We start from the raw sequence: 22780 nt of genomic DNA, 5'->3' as shown, positions 1-22780 counted from the left end.
GTACATGTGTCTCTTTCAATTCTGGTTTCCTCGGTGTGTATGCCCAGCAGTGGGATTGCTGGGTCATAAGGTAGTTCTATTTGCAAATTTTTAAGGAATCTCCACACTGTTCTCCATAGTGGCTGTACTAGTTTGCATTCCCACCAACAGTGTAGGAGGGTTCCCTTTTCTCCACACCCTCTCCAGCATTTATTGCTTGCAGATTTTTGGATCGCAGCCATTCTGACTGGTGTGAGGTGGTACCTCATTGTGGTTTTGATTTGCATTTCTCTGATAATGAGTGATGTTGAGCATCTTTTCATGTGTTTGTTAGCCATCCGTATGTCTTCTTTGGAGAAACACTGATGAAAGAAATCAAAGAGGACACTAATAGATGGAGAAATATACCATGTTCATGGATCGGAAGAATCAATATAGTGAAAATGAGTATACTACCCAAAGCAATTTACAAATTCAATGCAATCCCTATCAAGCTACCAGCCATATTTTTCACAGAACTAGAACAAATCATTTCAAGATTTGTATGGAAATACAAAAAACCTCGAATTGCCAAAGCAATCTTGAGAAAGAAGAATGGAACTGGAGGAATCAACTTGCCTGACTTCAGGCTCTACTACAAAGCCACAGTCATCAAAACAGTATGGTACTGGCACAAAGACAGACATATAGATCAATGGAACAAAATAGAAAGCCCAGAGATAAATCCATACACATATGGACACCTTATCTTTGACAAAGGAGGCAAGAATATCCAATGGAGTAAAGACAATCTCTTTAACAAGTGGTGCTGGGAAAACTGGTCAACCACTTGTAAAAGAATGAAACTAGATCACTTTCTAACACCGCACACAAAAATAAACTCAAAATGGATTAAAGATCTAAATGTAAGACCAGAAACTATAAAACTCCTAGAGGAGAACATAGGCAAAACACTCTCAGACATAAATCACAGCAGGATCCTCTATGATCCACCTCCCAGAATTCTGGAAATAAAAGCAAAAATAAACAAATGGGATCTAATTAAAATTAAAAGCTTCTGCACAACAAAGGAAAATATAAGCAAGGTGAAAAGACAGCCTTCTGAATGGGAGAAAATAATAGCAAATGAAGCAACTGACAAACAACTAATCTCAAAAATATACAAGCAACTTATGCAGCTCAATTCCAGAAAAATAAACGACCCCATCAAAAAATGGGCCAAAGAACTAAATAGACATTTCTCCAGTCATTCTTTGTAACAGAATCTTACAGACTCGACTGTGTTTGTTCATACAAATAGTTGCTCTGTATTTGTCTACTGATGCCATCTTTGTTCTAATACCAGCAGAGTATATTATTCTTTGTTAAAGTACAGAAACGTTAAAAACCAAGCAAGGTACTGTTTTGTGGTAGATACTGCTTATAACAAATTAGTGGCAGGAAGAGTTTTTTGTAAGCCATTATGTGTTAAGTGTCTTTTGGACTGAATACTGACTGATACAGGTTGGTTGGCTTCACTTAGGGTCTTAGAATGCTCTTGATGTCATAAATCAGAGGGATCCAAACCTTCTGCACATCACAGAATTACCAGGAGAGTTTTAAAAATACATATTCCTGGGCCTCACACTCTTTAGAGATGGAATCCTAAGTGGTTATTTTGCAGCCTGTTGGCCAAGTTTCCATAGCTCTAAATCAAGATTTTTTTTTTTTTTAAACCATAAAGATAAGAAAATGAAATGCCTGGGAAGTGGTATTGTTAGAGTCTTTTAAGAGGAATATGCCTCTTAAAGGTAAGCACGAATGTCAGAATAAAAGTGAATGAGAGAAATGACCAGCATGCCCACTGTGTACAGAAGAGCAGTGTGCGTGGGGTGGGATAGGGTCGGGGAGTGGAGACTCACTGAATAGGGCACCCAGATAATATAACTGTAGTAATGGTCGGATTAATTTCTGACGTTCTTTAAGCAGAGGTCACAAACTCAATACCTCTAGGGCTCAGACAGGTATCACAAATGTGAGCTGAGGCCTTTTGCAAAACGACAACCCTGACACCTCTAGTGGCCGCCATTACTAATGAGTCATGGCCTGTTTTCGCCAAATCAGTCCATTTCTAGATCTTTGAGTTTTTAAGAGAAGCTAGAATTCTTGATTTTATGCGAATTTTGTTTGTAGCTCTTAGCTTCATTGACTCAAGAGACCAAAAACTGGAGCAGAACACATCTGTGGGTTAAACCTGGTGTCCATGCCGCCAACTTACAGTCTTTGTTTTAGAGCAGTGGTGCCCAAGTGTATGTCCCTCAGTCGGAATGCAAATTCCCAGGCCCGACCTCAGACCTCCTGAATCATCATTTCTAGGAGGGAGACCCAGTAATCTGTGTTTTCATAAGCCCCCTGGGTAACTCTGATGCATGCTTAAGTTTGAGAAACACTATTTTGGAGTCTGGAAGTTGATACAATTTTTATTTGGAGATAGTTAATTAAAGTTCATTGACATCCTGGAGATGATTTATCAAGTACACTTCTATACTAAAAATATCTAATGTAATGTATGTTATTTTTGGATATATTTGACCCTTTCTATCTTTTTGCCCAAATCAGAAGGATGTTGTTTAGTCACTAAGTCACTCTCTGTGACTGTATGGATTATAGGCCACCAGACTCTGTCCGTGGGACTTCCCAGGCAAGAATACCGGAGTCGGTTGTTATTTCCTTCTCCAGGTGATCTTCCTGACCCAGGTATTGGACTCGTGTCTCCTGCACTGCAGGCGTATTCTTTACCGCTGAGCCGCCAGGGAAGCCCAAATGAGTCAAATCCCATATTGTTCCTTTTCTTCACCCCCACCCTCCCCACCTTACGTTACAGTACTTCCTGTGAATTTAATAGCAATTCTGTGCCGCATTTTCATTTCATTAAGAAATAAAAATCTTACATCCTCCTTTTTTTTTAACTGGTTGATTAAAAGTCTAAGTATGTGGCTTGCTTTTCTGAAACTTGAATTTTAAGTTTCTTTTTAAAAAGTGTGTTAGAAAATTAAAGATAATATTTTATTACATTTTCCTAAATTGAGCTTTGTTTGTGGGAATTACAGCTTTCTAATTACCTTTTTAAAAAATATATATATATAAAAGGGAAGGTTAACCTTTGTGGTTTTATGTACGCCTGGACCCCTAACACTTGAGATGATTTATATTTTAATAGCCAAGTATGCCATTATTTTCCTCCATTCTCAGAATGTAGAAATGATTGCTTTCCTGGTTATTGACTTGAAAGCCCTCCTTCCTCTTGTATGCTGCTGCTGCTAAGTTACTTCAGTCGTGTCAGACTCTGTGCGACCCCATAGATGGCAGCCCATCAGGCTCCCCCGTGCCTGAGATTCTCCAGGCAAGAACGCTGGAGTGGGTTGCCATTTCCTTCTCCCATGCATGAAAGTGAAAAGTGAAAGTGAAGTTGCTCAGTTGTGCCAGACTCTTAGCGACCCCATGGACTGCAGCCCACCAGGCTCCTCTGTCCATGGGATTTTCCAGGCAAGATTACTGTATAACCCACCCATAAATATATATTTGTTTGCTTAAAAGTTGCTAGTATCTTGTTAATCAAATCAATTATGAATTTTATATAGAGAATTTTTTGACATTTTAAAGAACATGACACTTTTTATTATGAAACTTTACATAAGTCTTATATAATAAAGTGTTTAAAATGTACTTCAGAGTATTTAAAATGCTGAGATTGGGAAGTTGGCAATAATCCAAGTTAAAGTAATAGATATTGAATTAATAAGTACTTAATTATATTTTTATATAATATTTATTAATTAAAACACTTATATCCACAGGGTAAACCAGACTTGAATACAACATTGCCAATTAGACAGACAGCATCTATTTTCAAGCAACCAGTAACCAAAGTCACAAATCATCCTAGTAATAAAGTGAAATCCGATCCACAGAGAATGAATGAACAGCCACGTCAGGTAAGGATCTAGTTGGTTCTCCAGTTTTATTTTTCAGAAAATTCTGGTATCTTGACCAGTCATAGTGCAACTTAACTCTGGCTAAAATGGAATATATTTGGAAAGAAAATTGTTTTATGTCCTAGGCTATTACATGAATGCTGGAGAATAGCTTAAGACAATATTTAGATAAAATGTTTTAAGAAAAAATTAATTAAAAAAATAAAAAATTAATTTCACGGACTACCTTTTTATGCTTTTGTGTGACTGTACCTCAGACTTGGTTCTGCTCGTCTTAGCTTTTTTTTAAAGATTATCTTTCCAGGGAGAATATTTCCGAAGGGGAAGAAGCATGCAGTTTGTGTTGCTAAGTTTAAAAATATTTTCTATTATTTGAAAATGACATTTTGTTCTGATTTCTTATTACACGAAAGCAGTCCCTCCCCTTTGGAAAAACAGAAGTAAATAAACTTTGTCAATAGGGTATATTGTCCTGTGACTTCCATTTTTGTATAAATGGCATTTATTTTGCTCTTTCTTTATTGCTTCAAGCTGTATTCCACCAGAATCTTTTCTCAGAAAATAAGTATTATCTGAAAGGCCTCCCTGCCGCTTAATAATGCCACATAGCCCGGGGAGGGAGACTTGGCAAAATGCTTGAACTCTCCAAATAATCTTGCGCACTCACTCCCTAATTGTGGTAAAAAAGGTTCAGGTGCTTGGTGAAATTTTAGTAGCAACTGGGGTGAGGGAGTGGAGGGAGAAACCTCGGTGCATTTTTTTCTCTCCTTTCTCTTCCTCCTCCCACTTAAGGATTAGAAACGCTGATTTACCTACGACCATTATCTTTGACTCTCGTGTCCCCTTTGGATGTCTCACTCCACCTTTTCATTTGAATTTTGTTTTTCACTAGTCCCTCAAGTGTCTCATCCGCAGACTTCATAAAGGACTGGGCCAAAACTTTCAGACAGTTGCTCTAGAAGAAGCTGCCTAAAGAAATGCAGTTCCCACATCCTCTGTAGTGTTTTTTCCTCTTCAGGTGAGCCAGGAAAACAGAAGATATTTGGAGCCACATTGGATCAGCATCTTGCTATAGATGTCTCAAGATTTGAAGTTCTAGACTTGCTTTACTGTTGGTCCCCAAGAGATTCAACAGGGGCCATGTAAGTGTATCACATCCAACATAAAGATGCGTACCTGCATGTGCCTTGAGGCTCCTGTCACCACTCAGGTTTCCGTGGGCCATTCAGCTTCCTGTGCCAGGCTTTCCCTTCTGTTTCACTCCCGCACCCACCGATAGTCACCCAGCCGCCGGCAGTTTAGATACTCGTCCCAGCAGGGAAGCAGTGCGGCCATTGTGAGCCTTGCCCACCTCGACAAAGCCGTTGCCTGGTTGTGTTCTTTCTTAGATACTGTCTAAAGTCTTGAACATCCTGTCCTTCGGCTTTTTGGTGATTTAAAAATTGTTTCTTTGTAAAGATTTTTTTTGTTAATTGAAAATTCCACAAGTATGTAATTGGGTAAGACAGTTTGCTTCAAAAAGCCACAAAAATAAAGAAAGTGGAATAATGCGTCATGTTAGTTCCATATCGAAACTTTGAGTTGTCTCATTGAGAACAGATAGCATTTAGTAAATTTTATACCCCTTTGCCCTTGTCAAATCATTCTCTGTAGTCTCTGAACAAATATTTCGGTTAAGAACAAACCAAATAGCAAATTATGGCCATTTTAACAGGAATTTGTGTTCTGCACCTAAGTTCAGTCACAGATTTTAAAAACTGTACTTATTATAATTCACTGGGTGTTTATCTGGTTATAGAGGTATTGGCAACCTAGATGTTTACAGCTGAAGTAACCAGATTAGTTGCTCCTTACTCTTTGGTACATTGAGGAGTTTTTAAGTTTTCCTTCTTTAATTAAGGTTTATAAGATTATTCTCAAGTGAAAAGATCTGTCAAAAAATCAAATTCACCCCCTAGCCCCCATACAAAAAACACTTATATCATTTTTAACCCAGATTTTTTGAGGGTTTTATCTTCATTTTAGAGCTTTCATAGACAGAAAGTGTTAAAGATTATTTAGGTTACTTTTTCAAATCCTTGGACTGTGTTTCACATTATCCTCTGTCATTTGACAGTTTTTGCTGGATGTTTTTGATTATACTGAGACATTAGTTGTCTCTCCCCTTTTATCTTGAACATAAGAACTGAGGTCATATTTGACTGCTGTCCCGCTAGTAGGATTTCAAAATATAAGACTGTGCCTTGAGTAAAAGTAGGAAAATAGTAAAGAGGCAACTTTGGTGTTAATGTTTTCAAAATCATGATCTTGTCATCCTGACTGTTTAGATTTGGGTCTTTTGGTAAAGGAAGATGCTGATTTTAATTATATTTTGACATGAATATAGCAAATGGCTGCTAATGAGCTATTATTGTTGAGGAGATAGGCAAAAAAATATATAGGCAAAAATTCTTCCGGTTTTGCTACCTTTTACATAGCTTCATCGAGCTAGATTAGTAATATGAATTGCCGATATTTCATTTGGAGGAGATAGTCTGATCATAGAGTAAATAAATTAGCCAGTGAGGTGTCTGTTTTTTGAGGTTCCTGCATATATCAGTGTTTTTTATCTTAGCTGTTAATATCTATTTATTTGGCTGTGCCAGGTCTTAGCTGTGGCATGAAGGATGTAGTTCCCTGACCAGGGATCACCCCTGGGCCCGTTGCATTCGGAGCACAGTTAGCCACTGGGCTGCCAGGGGAGCCTCTACCGTAACTGTACCACATTCTTCTAGGATATTTAAGCTAGTGGTTTTGTAATTCCTTTTGGAGTCTTGAATTTTGAGACCTAGAATTAGGATTTGATTTTTGGATCTTTTACCTTAAATCAGTTTGAAATGTTCAGTCTACATGTGAAGCAGTCATAGAAATTAATAATTCCTGTTTTTTATAACAAAGCTCCTATGCCTGAGTCTATCTATATGGCAGTCTATTTTGAATTCTTTAAAATATATGAATTATGAATTTCTAAAATATTAACTCCTTGAAAATGCCTTAATTTAAAAAGTGCAAATTAGGGTACAACAGTAATGCGTTAAACAGAACTCAGCAGTGATTTCTGCCTGTAATTAATTATAAAGTAAGGATGACTTTTGTAAAACCTGGTTATGATAGTGTAAGTAGCTAGCCAGCTTTATATATAAAATATAAACATATCTAGCACATGCTTGTCTTTTTATTAGATTAAAAAGAAATCTGGGGTGGGGATGGAGGGAACTCCACCAACTGTAAGACTGTTATTCCAAACAGTAAGATCATTGAACTATCCTTATCTGGCCAGATAATGTAAATCACATCCTAAATTCTTTTTAATCCAATTGAATTGTGATTTTGCTGTTACGGGTGTCTTTCCTAGCATCCTTTCAGTGTGTGAAGATCTCACATGTCTGTTTCCTTATTTCTTTAATGCTATCATCTTTAACATCTGGTCTCTTGCTTTTCCTCTTTTTTTAATCCACCAATCAAAGAAATTTCATCTTTGAGCTTCATCTTTTACTTCTTCCTTTTAATTAAACTTGCTGGGCTTTAGGTGTTTCTGATAGTCTTTGAATATAAATTACATTTCTTACAGAATATTAATTTTTTTTTTTTTACCCAAAAGTAAATATTTAAATCACTGAAGAAGTGGGCTTAAATCTCCCACCTGATCCTAGATTTTTTTCTTTTTATTTTGTTAACTAATTATTTGTTCAAAGGATATGAAACTTTCCTTTCCTCCCTTCCATAAATGTCTTTTTAAAAATGTTTTCTTCCCCAGCTTTATTGAGGTATAGTTGATATGTAACATCATGTAAGTTTAAGGTGTACAATAGGATGATTTGATATACGTATACACTGCAAAGTGATAACCACAAAAAAAGTTAGTTAATACATCTATCTCCTGATATAATTACCATTTTTTTTTGTTGTGGTCGTGATAGTGAGAACATTAAAGATCTCTCTTAGCAACTTCCAGGTGTACAGTACAGTCTTGTTAGCCGTAGTCAGCAGACTGTACATTAGATCCCCCAGATTATTCCTCTTTCAACTGGACGTTCGTACCCTCTGACCAGCATCTCTCCATTCGCTACCCTTCTTCAGCCCCTGGGAACCCACTATTCTTCTCTGTATTTCTGTGAGTTTGAGTTTTTGAGATTCCACATATAAATGAGATTCTCCTTTTGCCTTATTTCATTTAGCATTTGATCTCAAGGTTCGTCTACATTATCACAAATGGCAAGATTTCCTTCTTTTATGGATGATAGTATTTCAGCGTGTGTATATATACACATCATTCATTTGTCCATTGATGGACATTAAAGTTGCAGTGAATACGGGGGGTACAGTAGGTCTCTGAGGTGTTGATATCATTTTCTTTGGATACTTACCTGGAGGTGGGATTACTGGATTGTATGGTGGTTCAGTGTTTGATTTCTTGAGGAATCTTCATGATGTTTTCCATCGTGGCTGCACCAGTTTACCTTCTCACCAGCACTGCCTGAGGGTTCCCTTTTCTCTTCATCCTTGTCAGCACTTAGAGCTCAGCTTTCCGATCATAATCAAAGGGGGACTGTTTTTAAATGTTAGAAGAAACTTTCTAGATGAAAGATAAATTTTAAAGCCATGCATTTTTAAAGACATTCTATGTAAAAATTCATAAGATACTTTAGTATTCATTTATTTTGACCCTGAGAATTTCTCCAGTTCAGTTCAGTTCATTTGCTCAGTCATGTCCGACTCTTTGCGACCCCATGAATCGCAGCACACCAGGCCTCCCTGTCTATCACCAACTCCCGGAGTTCACTCAGACTCATGTCCATCGAGTCAGTGATGCCATCCAGCCATCTCATCCTGGGTCGTCCCCTTCTCCTCCTGCCCCCAATCCCTCCCAGCATCAGAGTCTTTTCAATGAGTCAGCTCTTTGCATGAGGTGGCCAAAGTACTGGAGTTTCAGCTTCAGCATCATTCCTTCCAAAGAAATCCCAGGGCTGATATCCTTCAGAATGGACTGGTTGGATCTCCTTGCAGTCCAGGGGACTCTCAAGAGTCTTCTCCAACCAACACCACAGTTCAAAAGCATCAATTCTTCAGCGCTCAGCTTTCTTCACACCCCAACTCTCACATCCATACATGACTATTGGAAAAACCATAGTCTTGACTAGCCGGACCTTAGTTCAGTCTTGCCAAAAAGAAGTTCAGTGCTCTGCAGAATGTCTGCTCCTCCTTCATGGTCTTTTTTTTCCCCTCTCTGAAAATGTTTAGTAAGTGTGTGATTTTAAAAAAAATTCACTGACATGTGTTTGTAGGCCTTTTTTAATTCACTGAGCAGTTAATAGGCGATAGAGGGAAATGTTTATCCTTTGCATGGAAAATGTTTTTGTCATTTTTTCCTCTCTTCTGCTGAATCCCTTAACTTTTCATTCTCTCTTTGTATAAGTGGTGTATTAGCCTTCTTAGAATTTTCCTACTTCTACTTTTGTATTTTCTCTCTTATTATGATTGTTGTTTTACTTTCCAGGATGTTTTCTTGATTTTAACTTTTTATCTTTTTTTTTTTTTTTGGTGATGTTGTTTTTAATTTCCAGCAGCAGGTTTGTACATAGAGTTTTGCTATTCTTATTTTATAGCTCCAACCTCTACTCTTAGCTCTCTGAATCTATTAATTATGAGGATATTTTTTGTTTGGTATTTGGTTTTTCTCTGCTTCCTGCATTGACTGTTCTCTTATTGTTGTTAATTTCAGTTTCTGTCTTTCTTGTTGATTGTTATGGATATTGCTTCAGTGAATATTCTAGTACATGTTTTTGATTTGGGGTTTACACCAGAGTAGAGGTTTCGGGTCATAAGAGTATGCATACGTTCAGTTTTATTAAATGCTACCATCTAGTTTTCCAAAGTGGTTATACAGAGTTCTCCTTCTACCAGCAGTGTGCAGTCGCTTCAAATTCTTGTTAACACTTGATATGGTCAATCTTTAAATTTTGAACATTCTGATATGTGTTTAGGGATACTTTTAGTTTTTACTTGCATTTCCTTGATATTTAATGATATTGTGCACTCTTTGTATGTCTGTTGACTGCATAGATATCCTTTCTTTTGAAGCTTTTACTCAAGTCTTTTACGCATTGTTGTGTTAACGGTGTCTTTCTTTTCTTCATTGACTTGTGGGAGTTCTTTGCATATTCTGAGTATCAGTACCTTGTCAGATCTGTCACACATATCTTCTTCCAGTTTTCGGCTTAACCTCTTCCATTTCCCTAGTAGTGTTTTCTTGGTAAATGTAAGTTCATAATTTTAAGAGACTTGGGAGGTGGGATAGAGACTGGGTGAGTATGGCAGTGGGGGCTTCTAAGGTGCTGGTGATACTCTGTTTCTTGATCTGTGTGGTAGTTACATGAGTGTGTTTACTCTGTGAAACTTCAGTGAACTGTAAACTTTTTTTTTTTTTTACATTTTTCTGTATGTAATACTTCAAGTTATAAGAAGTAAAGGACATACTTCATCAGTCTCTTCCTTTTATTTCTGTGACATGTTTAAGAAATTTTTGCTTACTTAAGGTTATCAACATATCCCTCATACCATCTTCTGAAAGCTTTGTTTTACTTTTCCATTTGGGTCTTTAATCCATCTGGAATTGACTTTTGTATATGATGCGAGGTGGACTGACTTTTCTCCTGAATTGATATCCAATTGACTTAGCACCATTTACTGAAAGACCATTCTTTTCCCATTGCGTTGTGTTGTCACCTCTGTGATATATGAAATGTATGAGTGAAAGTCTTGTGAAAATCTGTTTCTGGTCCATGCTGTTCCTTTGGTCTGTTTGTACATGTGAACTTGTTTCTGCACTCTGTTCTGTTTCATTGGCCTGTTTGTTTTGTTGAACTTGATATCTGGTAGTGTAAGTTTTCCAGCTTCGTTATTCTTCAGTTGAGATTATCTTGGTTAGTCTTGGCTATTGTCATTTCCATGTACATTTTAGACTCAGCTTATCTGCTGCTGCTGCTAAGTCAATTCAGTCGTGGCCGACTCTGTGTGACCCCATAGATGGCAGCCCACCAGGCTCCGCCGTCCCTGGGATTCTCCAGGCAAGAACACTGGAGTGGGTTGCCATTTCCTTCAATGCAAGAAAGTGAAAAGTGAAAGTGAAGCCGCTCAGTGTGTCTGACTCTTCGCAACCCCATGGGCTGCAGCCTACCAGGCTCCTCCGTCCATGGGATTTTCCAGGCAAGAGTACTGGCGTGGGGTGCCATTGCCTTCTCCGTCAGCTTGTCTAGTCTTCTTTAAAACCTGCCAGGATTTAAATCTATAGAGCAATTTGGGGGCGAATTAGCGTTTTTGCAATACTAAGTCTTATAGTTAACTAACCTCGTATGTCCCACCATTAACATTTTGTAGTTTTCAGTCTAGAGATCTGTTACGTCTTTCATTTGTTAATATTGTTGTTTTTTGATGCTATTCTGATTACATTAAAATTTTTTCTAGTTGACTGTTGTTAATATGTAGAAATAAGCTGAATTTTATATAGTATGTGTTCAGTTATCTTCCTAAATTAACTTATTAAATAATCAGTGAGTCTCTCCAACCTTATTCATGAACAAGCAAGCATATCATCTGCAAACAAGAGTTTTACTTCTTCCTTGCCAGTCGTTAAACATTAAATGTTTTTTTCCTTGTCTCTTTTCACTGGCTTCAGATGCCAGTATAATCTTGAATAAAAGTGATAGCAGATATCCTCATTGGTTATTGTAATACCAGGGAATATTTTGAATGACTTTCCATTAAATATGATGCTTGTTATAGGTTTTTGTGTTTTTTTTTGTAAATATCCTCAAATTAAGAAAATTCACTTTAGTTTACTAAGAATATTTTTCATGAATGTGTATTGAATTTTATCAAATTATTTTCTCTGTCTAAATGATAAAATGTCCTTTATTCTGTTAACATAGTGAATTACAGTGATTGGTTGATGTGAGAAATTGCAGTGCTTGATTTTTTGATTGGAGAACATACCTTGAATTCCTGGATTAATAAGCTCAGTGTAGTCATGATGTGTTATCACTGTTTAGATTTACTGTTATTTTGTTTAGGATTTTTTGCATTTATATTCACAAGAAAGATTGACTTGGATTTTTCCTTTCTCATGATTTTCTTCTCAAGGTTTTATTGGCCTTGTAGAATAATCTGGGAGGTGACCTCTCTGAATATTCTCTGGAAGAGTTTGTGTAAGATTGCTACTTTTCTTTAAATGTTTGGAAGACTTATTTGTGAAGTCATCTCAGCCTAATTTGTTGTTGTTTTTAAATGGGAAGGCTTGAAATTTTAGATTCAGTATATTTAATCAGTACATGGATGAATATTCATAGTTTCTATTTCTTATAACAGTTTTGAGAATGTGTTTTTCTAGGAACTTGTGCATTCCATAATTTTCAAATTAATGGTATATGTTGTTCACCATTATTCAAAATATTCAAATAGTGTTATATTTTCTAGTAATGTTTTTCAGTTTTGTAGTATCTGTTGTATTATCTTTTCTCTGATGCTGGTAGTATCTAGATGAAAGGTGGGATGAAGTATTGGGGGGAGCTTTCTTAACAAGTTTTGAACTCAGTCTATACATGCCCATTTCCCCATGGAAAGCCAAATTAACTTATTAAGATAATATTTATTTTATAGAAGCTAGTTAGTTACACAATAGGTTAAGCTTCGTCTTATTTCCCACTTATTGCCTTAAAGTAATTTTCTAGTAATATTGAGACTTTCGTTTTCTCATTCTATATTTGCTTGCTTTTTCTTTACTCTTCATTGTCATTGGCAGTTTTCTGAGTCCCTTTATCATTGGAGATTTTTTTTTTTTTTTGCATAAAACATGCAGTTGATTGTTTTCTATCTGACTCGATGGTCTTTTCTTCTTTTAGAGCTGAGTTGATCATTACATTTATTTATTTTATAGATATGTTTGGTCTTGATTCTATCGTTCTATTTATATACTGTTCTTATATTTTTTTGTCATTTTCTGGTATCAGTATTTTTGTTCTCAGGTCTGAGCTTTACATTTAAATTCTTACTTCTGATAATTTTGAGGATTGGTAACCTGATTTCAGTTCTAGTGGTTGCTCAATGTCATGCTTTAAATAATACGTATATATTTTTATTTCTTGATTTATTGATATTAAAAAGGAAATAGAATCTATTAATGCCCCTGTATAAAATGAGGAATTAATTTATACCATTGAAATTAGTTTCAGGAAAGCTCTTCTGAAGGGCATCTTTTCTGATAAACAGCTAATGATAGCTCCTTATCTATCAGGGACCGAAGTTCTTGCTGTTGAATGGGATTGTGACGTCATTAATTCATCTGTTCAACAGCGTGTCTTGTTGCTTCTCTTATGATGCTGTGTGTGTGAGTGCTCCGTCGTGCAGTTGTGTCCCACTCTTTGCAACCCCGTGGACTGTAGTCCACCAGATTCCTCTGTCCATAGACTTTTCCAGGCAAGAATACTGGAGCGGGTTACCGTTTCCTCCTCCAGGGGATAGGGATCAAACCTGTGTCTCTTGCATCTCTGGCATTGGCAGGCAGATACAAACATATAATTCAGTCATGCATCCGGTCCTTATTAAACTTCTAATCTAAGAAGGAAAACAAACACTGAGCAGATAATCTTAGCTGTGTGGAAGTGTGACACAGAAGAAATACAGGAGCATACCTGTGTCCTCACATGGACTCTTATGTATTAATGAGATTATTGTTACAACTTTTCCTGCGGGAGTGCCACGTGAAAACCTTAGGGGCCTGATGAACGAGTATTCTGATTCCATGGTTGTCTTAGCATAGTAGTCCCCTTTCAGGTATATTACCGCCCACTTTGTGTAAGTTGTGTTCATGACAAAGTTCAGGCGAGCAGCTGCAGCAGACAGCTACTGTACCTCCATCCCCTTCAACTCCAGTTTTTGCCTTTTGCTTCTTCCTTCCATCTTCTCTTAGCCCAAATTGTTATCTTTTGCCTTAGCAAGAGATCTCACTATAGTTTGCACAGCCACATGAATCAAGCTTTTCCTTGATTTACGTAATAATTTTCTTGTCATTATCCAGCCTTTTCTTCCTAGGTCACTCCCCCAAAATAAGAGGGTAGCTCATGTTTGCCTTTTGATGTTTGCAAGCCATAGTATTTAAGTTAAGCTGTTTTTGCTGACCCAAACTAGATGACTTGAATATCATACGGGGTTGGTTTGAAATACAGCGGTTTATAAACTGGACAGCAGATTCCTTCTGGGCAGGAGGCATCATTTGTGCAGCTCTAACCCCATGTCTTGCATATTAAGCTTCTCATGAGTCACTGAATATAAAGTGAGCATTTGGGGGGTTTTGCTTTAGTCCGCAAATACATGACAAGATCCTTTGTTCTTTGATCAGATTTAGCAAGAGCCTTAGAAAAGTGAATAAGATATTCATTGAAATTATGAAATCCTAACATGAGAAAATACTCTGGGCAATTCAATAAAGTGCTTATGTTTTCAAAGAACTTCTTCACTTTTTATCAGTGTTTATCTTCTGAGGTATATAAGGCAGTTATTAGTATTTCTATTTTACTAGTGAAAATACATTCAAAGGGGATTAAGTGACTTCCTAAGACAGCACATCCACGTGATGGTTGAGTCAGGACTGAAGCATTAAACTTTCACGGCAGGGTTTTCCTGTTACCCTGATCCTGCTGCTGTTTAGTCGCTGAGTCATGTCCGAGTCTTTGCAACCCCATGGGTGACCCCTCTGGCCATGGATTCTCCAGGCAAGAATACTGGAGTGGGTTGCCATTCCCTTCTCCAGGGGATTTTCCCGACCCAGAGATCGAACCTGCGTCTCCTGCATTGGCAGGTGGATTCTTTCCCATTGAGCCACCTGGGAAGCCCATACTTAGCCATAAATTCATCCCCCAAAATCTGAGTGTCTCGTATCATGCTCTTGACAGAGATGAAGACTGTGTAAGTTAAAATTCATGTAATGACTAGATTCTAAAGGTAACTTTTATTTCTTCTTTACGAAGTAGTAACACTTCTGTCTTCAAGTACTTTAAAAGGTATATTACATCTTACACATTTCAAATATTTTCTTTCAGTAGAAAAAAATGCTTATAGTCCTATTTCTTTGACAGTTACTATCAGGGGTATTAATTTGTTGCTTAACAGTGATAGAAAATACAGAAACATACAGAAAACCATCATAAGAGGCAAACTTCCATAGATTTTCTGACAGCAAGCGATGGCAACAGGGAAGTAAGGCAGAAGAGGGTTGAATCAGGAATTGGATTTGTTAATTAGAAGGTTACTGTGACCTTGGGCAGGTCAGTTAACATAATATTAGTAGAATCCAGGTTAGAAGGAAGGAATGGAAAATGAAATAAGAAAGTTTCTCCCTTAGTGGAAGGAAGAAGACAGGTGGTTTGAAGGAGATGTAATAAAATAAGGGCTTCCGAGGTGGCTCCGTGGTAAAGAATCCACCTACCAATGTGGGAGACGTGGGCTCTATCCCTGGGTCAGGAAGATCCCCTGGAGAAGGACATGGCAACCCACTCCAGTATTCTTGCCTGGAGAATCCCATGGAGAGAGAAGCCTGGCGGGCTTGCAGTCCATGGGGTCACAAAAAGAGCTGAACATGACTTAGTGACTGAGCAATAACAATAAGGTAAATAAGGACACTTTCTCTGTTAGCCGTGTTCCAGTGTATCCACCATGTCAGGGGAAGAAGCCCGAGGAGAGGAAGGAGTAACCTGGAACGTGTGAGAGAAGGATTTGGGCATAGCTATGGGCAGGATCAGAAGGAGGCAGGAGAGGATATGACCAGGCATCGTGTGTAGAGAAGCCCTTAGAAAGACAGCGGGGTCCAGGAGACAGAAGGGAATTGAGGGAGGGGTGAAGTGGTCCAGGGGCGATCTCCAGGGCAGAGCGCTTTGACTCGTTAGCAATTTTAGATGAATTTAGTTTCATTATTGAAATCTCTGTGTGTTTCTATATAGTTCAGTTTAATTTTTCCTAATGGAGATTGTAATTTCAAAAGGTAACAGTTGTATTTTAAGACAAGATATGAAATGTATATGAAGTTCTGAGTTTTAAGTTTTCATCTGGCTCAATTTGGCAAGATGCTGTTTCCCTGGACTTCTAATTTGGAATTGTCCGGGCCCTACGGATAGCTACATACTAAGAATTTATGGAAGTTAAAATGGTAAAAATCAGCTCATGGTTCTGTTCTGTTGTTGTACCTATACTTGAGCATCTGAAGTCATTCCGAATGGAGCTATGTTCTTAGTCATCAGTGATGTTTTTGCACACACGTGTGTTCTCTGATCCTGTGGTTATAACAAGGAACTGCCTCTAAAATCTGTACATACACAGATGCTTTTCACCTTACAGGTTGAGATATAAAATGTCATGTTTTGGTCGTTTGAAATTCTGCATCTTTCAGTAGAAATGATCATTATAAATGGTTCTAGCGTCCCAGACCAGCCCACAAAAGACCATTAAGTCTAAAGCGAAAGTGAAAGTGTTAGTCTCTCAGCCAGATCCGACTCTTTGCGACCCCAGGCTCCTCAGTTCAGTTCAGTTCAGTCGCTCAGTCTTGTCCTACTCTTTGCGACCCCATGAATTGCAGCATGCCAGGCCTCCTTGTCCATCACCAACTCCCGGAGTTCACTCAGACTCACGTCCATCGAGTCCGTGATGCCATCCAGCCATCTCATCCTCTGTTGTCCCCTTCTCCTCCTGCCCCCAATCCCTCCCAGCATCAGAGTCTTTTCCAATGAGTCAACTCTTCGCATGAGGTGGCCAAAGTACTGGAGCTTCAGCTTTAGCATCATTCCTTCCAAAGAAATCCCAGGGTTGATTTCCTTCAGAATGGACTGGTTGGATCTCCTTGCAGTCCAAGGGACTCTCAAGAGTCTTCTCCAACACCACAGTTCAAAAGCATCAATTCTTCGGTGCTCAGCCTTCTTCACAGTCCAACTCTCACATCCATACATGACTACTGGAAAAACCATAGCCTTGACTAGATGGACCTTAGTCGGCAAAGTAATGTCTCTGCTTTTGAATATACTATCTAGGTTGGTCATAACTTTTCTTCCAAGGAGTAAGCGTCTTTTAATTTCATGGCTGCAGTCACCATCTGCAGTGATTTTGGAGCCCAGAAAAACAAAGTCTGACACTGTTTCCACTGTTTCCCCATCTATTTCCCATGAAGTGATGGGGCCAGATGCCATGATCTTCGTTTTCTGAATGTTGAGCTTTAAGCCAACTTTTTCACTCTCTTTCACTTTCATCAAGAGGCTTTTTAGTTCCTCTTCACTTTCTGCCATAAGGGTGGTGTCATCTGCATATCTGAGGTGATTGATATTTCTCCCAGCAATCTTGATTCCAGCTTGTGTTTCTTCCAGTCCAGCGTTTCTCATGATGTACTCTGCATAGAAGTTAAATAAGCAGGGTGACAATATACAGCCTTGATGTACTCCTTTTCCTATTTGGAACCAGTCTTTTGTTCCATGTCCAGTTCTAACTGTTGCTTCCTGACCTGCATACAGATTTCCCAGGCTCCTCGGCCCATGAGATTTTCCATGCAAGAATAGTGGAGTGGATAGCCATTCCCCTCTCCAGGGGATCATCCCGATCCAGGGATCGAACCTGCATTTCCTAAGTGTGTCTGAATTATTAAAAATAACCACTGCTTATAGCCATCTTTTTATCAGGAAAGTGAAAGTGAAAGTGAGTCGCTCAGTCGTGTCCAACTCTTTGCGACCCCTGGACTGTAGCCCACCAAGCTCCTCCGTCCATGGGATTCTCCAGGCAAGAATACTGGAGTGGGTTGCCATTTCCTTCTCCAGGGGATCTTCCCGACCCAGGGATCGAACCCAGGTCTCCCACATTGCAGGCAGACGCTTTAAGCTGTGCACCAAAGTGTGTTCAATTTCAGCTCTTTCAGTAAGAAGTGTTTCTCCCACTTCCACTTTATCTTGCTCGCCCCCTGGCTGTCTGGCAGTGACAGAAGGTGCTCTCAGCTCCAGGCCACTTAGTGCTGTTGTGATAAGGCCCAGGAGTCAAGAGCTGGGGCAGAGACTCCGGAAGTGGAGGCAGGAGCTGGCCGAGGTGATTTGTGTGCCAAGGGCGGGGTCTCCCTTCTGTTTTAGATGCGAGATCTGGGCCCCTGCCACTGCAGACCTTATGTTCTCCCGTTCCCTTTCTCTTTCTCTGGACCCCTGGTTCTCAGCCAAACCTGATTTTATCCTCCCTGTCCCAACCACAAATACCCCGGGGAAATTTGGCAGCATCCAGAGACATTTTTTGCTGTCACAACTTGAGCAATGCTACTGGTATCTGGTGGGCGTAGACCACGGATGTCGCTAAACATCAAGAACCCAGAATTATCCAACCCCAAATGTCAGTAACGCCAAAATTGAGAAACTCCATTCTAGGCCACTGCTGCTGGCTTGAGGTTTTGTTTTCCCGCTTTTTGCTTCACTGCAGAACAGAAATGTAGTTTGTTTCCAGGTTTTCTCTGACCTTCTGTTCTTGAAACAAGCTCAGAGCCCTTTTGAAGTTTTTCTGTTTTTCTAAGGGCTCTGTTCTCATCACAACATGGAAATAGACGGGTAAAAATAACAAGGAAATTACAGTTTCAGGAAAAGCTTCCACGTTATCCACTAGCCTTTAAATAGAACAAACTTCCCATCCGTCTTTAGATTCCATCCTTCCCCACTGTGGTCTCGTCATTTGCCGGGGTTTCCCCTCTTCCTGCCGTACAGCTGAACTGCTGAGTCACTAGCAGGCAGCCTCTCTACTCTGTCCAGATGAGGAGCCGCAGTGGGGAGGGGGAATCCTTGGGCTGCTTTGATGAGAAGGGAGGGAAAGGTTCCTTCGTTATTGCGTAGATCCAGCCAGAGCGACTTTCCGTTGTCCTGCTTCTTTTAAGGTAGTCACAGAAAGAGATTACACCCCGGCATTTCCCTAAGTACCCTCCGCAGCACAGGGGTCTCAGTCTCTGCTGGTCTTGCCTCCTTCCCACCCTGCTCGGTACTCACCACCCCTTCTGGCTTCACGGGGTCATGGCCCGAGCACTCACTTCCTAGGGCTCCGCGCCTGCTCAGGGGCTCTGCTGTCATTGTGAGGCCATCATCAGGGTTTCTGAACAAGACCCCTCTGATTCCATTTTGTCTGGAGCCCTGCAACCTGTGTAGCTGCTTCTGCTTTGTACTAGAGTTCTCCCAGCTAGCCTTGGGCCGAGAGGGAGGCAGACGGGCTTGCGTGAGAAAAGGAAAGGGAAGGGTTTTATGATACTTAGAGTAGCAAGAAAGCTCCCCCGCTGAAACTTGGAGCCGGAAGAGCAGATTGGAACAAAGGCCATGCCTCAGTCTTCATTTGTGAGTATGTGCCTTTCAGAGCCAACTCTCTTTGCTCCGTTTATATGTATTAATTTTAATGCATAGTAGGTGCTATGATGTGATCAGCAGTGTACTAGGCACCATGGGCAAAAACTAAGTAGTAAACTGCTGTTTGCTGTCAGAGGTTATCTTCAAGTGTTGATAAAACCTCCTCACGTAGTGTCGGTAACCATTTGAGATTGCTTTTATTGTCCCATTCCCTAGGGCAGGAAGCCAGACCATATTGTGATGGTTGTCTGAGTTTATAAAGCTAGTGAGTGACATAGCATGGATTTGAATCAGGGTCAGTCTGACTCTGAAGGCCAATCCCAGTTCACTCAGCTTCTCAGAAGTTCATCCTTCCTGCCCTCCAGGCTGACTCTGAACTTGAGGTCGTGAGCATACATGGCAAGTCAGTTTCTTTTCATTGGTGAATTTTTTAAAAAACACCACACAGTGCTTTTCAAATGAAATCTAATGGTGGATGAAAATGTATGTTTGATCTAGATGCTTTTCCATGTGTTTATGAGAAATCAATGTTAGCATAAAAGTAACCGTATACAGTATTATAGAAAAACCTCAAGCCTTCCATGCTATATGCTCCATAAAGCACGCCATCTCTCCTGCTTCATGAAACGTCTGCTGACACTCCATGGTTAGTGTGACTTCTCAGAAAGTGCTTTCTTGGAGTAGAAATCTCACTCTTTAATTTCTATCCACCAAATTAAAAAAAAAAGGGGGGGTGTTCAGATGTCATTGCTATTCGCAGTTAATTCCGAGAAGGCTAATTTGTAGAGGATATATTTTATACCGATTCTTCAGTTTTCATCATGTGAGCTGCTCCCACGTCTCTTTTGAGATTGTCATAAAAGTCTGTGCGAGCTTTAGCCTAAATACATCACACAGACGGGCTTCTTAATTCTGCGTGAAGAAGAGCGTGGCATTGGCACGGATCGCCTATAATGCACAGTTAACGCAGTATCACTTAGTAGGTAAATGGATTAAAAGCAGCCTGATAACTTTCTCAGCAGTTGCTGATTTTCGTCTGCCTTTGATTTCCTGACCAGAAGGGTCTCGGGCTTGTTAAACACAGAGGCATGCGTGTAAATACTCTCCTAGAGCTTGCACTTGTTGAGCGGAGGACTGTCTAATCACTGACCTGGGTTTTAATTCCAGCTGCACCCCTGACTAGTTGTGCCCCTTTGATGAGTTACTGCCAGTGGGTACTGATAATGTCTTCTTCGAAACACTGTAGGAAAGACTAACCGAATTCTGTATGTGGAGCCCTGAGCACGGTGCCAGGCTGAAGGGAAGGGCTCGATGGGTAAGCGGAAGTTGTCCTCCTCCTTCTCTTATTCCGCCAGGAGAATGTGCCTGGGCACAAACAGATCTTTGGGCGAGCCCTTTCTCTGCTTACCCCTGAACAGTTTGGAATACTCTTAAATATGCTTTGACACATCCTCCTGCAATGAAAAACAGAAAAGCGAGTGTCTGCCTCCAGTCCTCTGCGAGAAGGGGACAGCGTGATACGTCTTTTAATCGTCTAGCATGTTGCATGCTGAGTCGAGTCAGTCGTGTCCGACTCTTTGCGACCCCATGGACAGCAGCCCACCAGGCTCCTCTGTCCAAGGGAAAAGTACTGGAGTGGGTTGCCATTGCCCTCTCTGTCTAGCAGAACGGGAATAACTCGGAGATCTCGGTGATTGGGGTACACAGCCTCGTGTGTGCACTGCTGTGCTTGCAGACCAGACCAGCCTTTCTCAGATCGAGATCCCCCGCGTCCCTCAGAGGTACCTAAGACGCTTGTAGAATAACATAAAACCAGCTCTCCAACCCCAGATCTACTGAACGGAATCTTTAGGGCTGAGGTCTCAGAACATGCCTGTACAATAAGCCACCCTGGTTATTCTTACGTGTAAAAATCATCTAGAAATACTGACCCACACTCTCTGTCTCACCTCCTTGCCTTTGCTTAAGCTGTTTCCTTGGCTTGGAGAAGTCTTTCCTCTTCTACAGAATTCTTAACACATTTTTTCAGAGCTGCCTCTTCCTAAAAGCCTTTCCAGATTCTCCCAAATTCAAGTTAATGTTGTATCTTCATTATTGCGGTTAACACAGTCTCCCTTCTAGAGTTTTACAAGAAAACAGTTTCACCAAACAGTAAGCAGCTAGTGGGCAGTGATTGCCGGCTATCCTAATAACCATCCCCACCAAAATGCTTTGTATCTAATGGGCACTAAAAGAACATCTGCTGAATTTGGATCGATTCTCTACTTACTTTTTCCTGGTAAACCATTCTGTTCTGACATCCTCCCAAGAGCACAGATTCCTTCAGAGTATGTATTATTAAGCTCAGGGTGGTGGAGGATGGTCTGAATAAACACAATCAGCCTTAGTTCCCAGCCCATCAGAACAGGGGTGGGTGGGTGTGTGGGGCTATGTGTGTATGTGTGTGTTGTGATGAGTTGTTTGAGATCCCTGTGTCCTCCTCATTTTCATCTTGGATATCACTTGTAAGGGATTTGTCCAACATGCAGCCAAGAAAGAAAAGAAAATGGGGTAGTTGTATTCTGGGTTGATTGTCCTTTCAGGAAACAGATTTGATCATTTACCAAAGCAGCAGCTTTCACCATCCGCCATCACGCTTGTCCTCTGGGGCCCTTAGATAAAGTACGTAGAGCAGTTGTTTCCAGCGATGTCATAGAGGTACTTCCTACAGTCATGTGGGACTTCCCCTGGTGGCTCAGATGGTAAAGCGTCTGTCTGTAATGCGGGAGACCTGGGTTTGATCCCTGGGTCAGGAAGATTCCCTGGAGAAGGAAATGGCAACCCACTCCAGTACTCTTTGTCTAGAAAATCCCATGGATGGAGGAGCCTGGTACAGGCTACTGTCCACGGGGTCGCAAAGAGTCGGACACGACTGAGCGACTTCACTTACTTACAGTCATATGAGGAGCAAAGGTGTGGAGATGAACTCCACTTTCTAGTAAGATGGTTTCTTCAAAGCTGGACTGTCCCTGTCAGTGACACTTTAGATACTTTTTTGGTTTTATGTGACTGTTAATCCTGTCCTATGCTTCTCCATCAACTGGTTGGCTGGATAGGGCGTTGCCCAGACCATTGGCCCTAGAAAGTACATGTGGGAGCTCTCCAGTTCTCTTCTCTACTGCAGGGTGATATCAGAGGAGGGCCTGATCAGTGGGGAGTAGGGAGGGATGCGCTGACTCCGAGTGAGAGCACATTGAAGAGTTTCTCCAAATATTAGATGACTGATCCCTAAATTACGTTGATTATTTGACCTCATACCAGGCAGCAGGGTGAAGCTGAGAAAATCATGGGATGTGGCTGGTGAAATCAGATTTTCGTCAGCTCGGTTAGGATTTATGAAAGTAACAGCGTTCATGAAACTAT

The 22780-nt window shown here is 40.1% G+C and overlaps 1 protein-coding gene across 1 annotated transcript in view; it reads left to right on the top strand.

The window, feature by feature from the left end:
* Positions 1–22780, top strand: part of MBD2 (methyl-CpG binding domain protein 2) — a 69168-nt gene that overhangs the window by 33388 nt on the left and 13000 nt on the right. The window contains exon 3 of the mRNA XM_068993782.1: positions 3816–3953. Coding sequence (XP_068849883.1) covers positions 3816–3953 — 138 coding nt within the window. The remainder of the gene's footprint in view (positions 1–3815; positions 3954–22780) is intronic.

This window comes from Capricornis sumatraensis, chromosome 21 (genome assembly GCF_032405125.1).
Source record: "Capricornis sumatraensis isolate serow.1 chromosome 21, serow.2, whole genome shotgun sequence".
Classification (NCBI taxonomy): Eukaryota; Metazoa; Chordata; class Mammalia; order Artiodactyla; family Bovidae; genus Capricornis; species Capricornis sumatraensis.
This window is presented reverse-complemented; position numbering and strand designations above follow the sequence as displayed.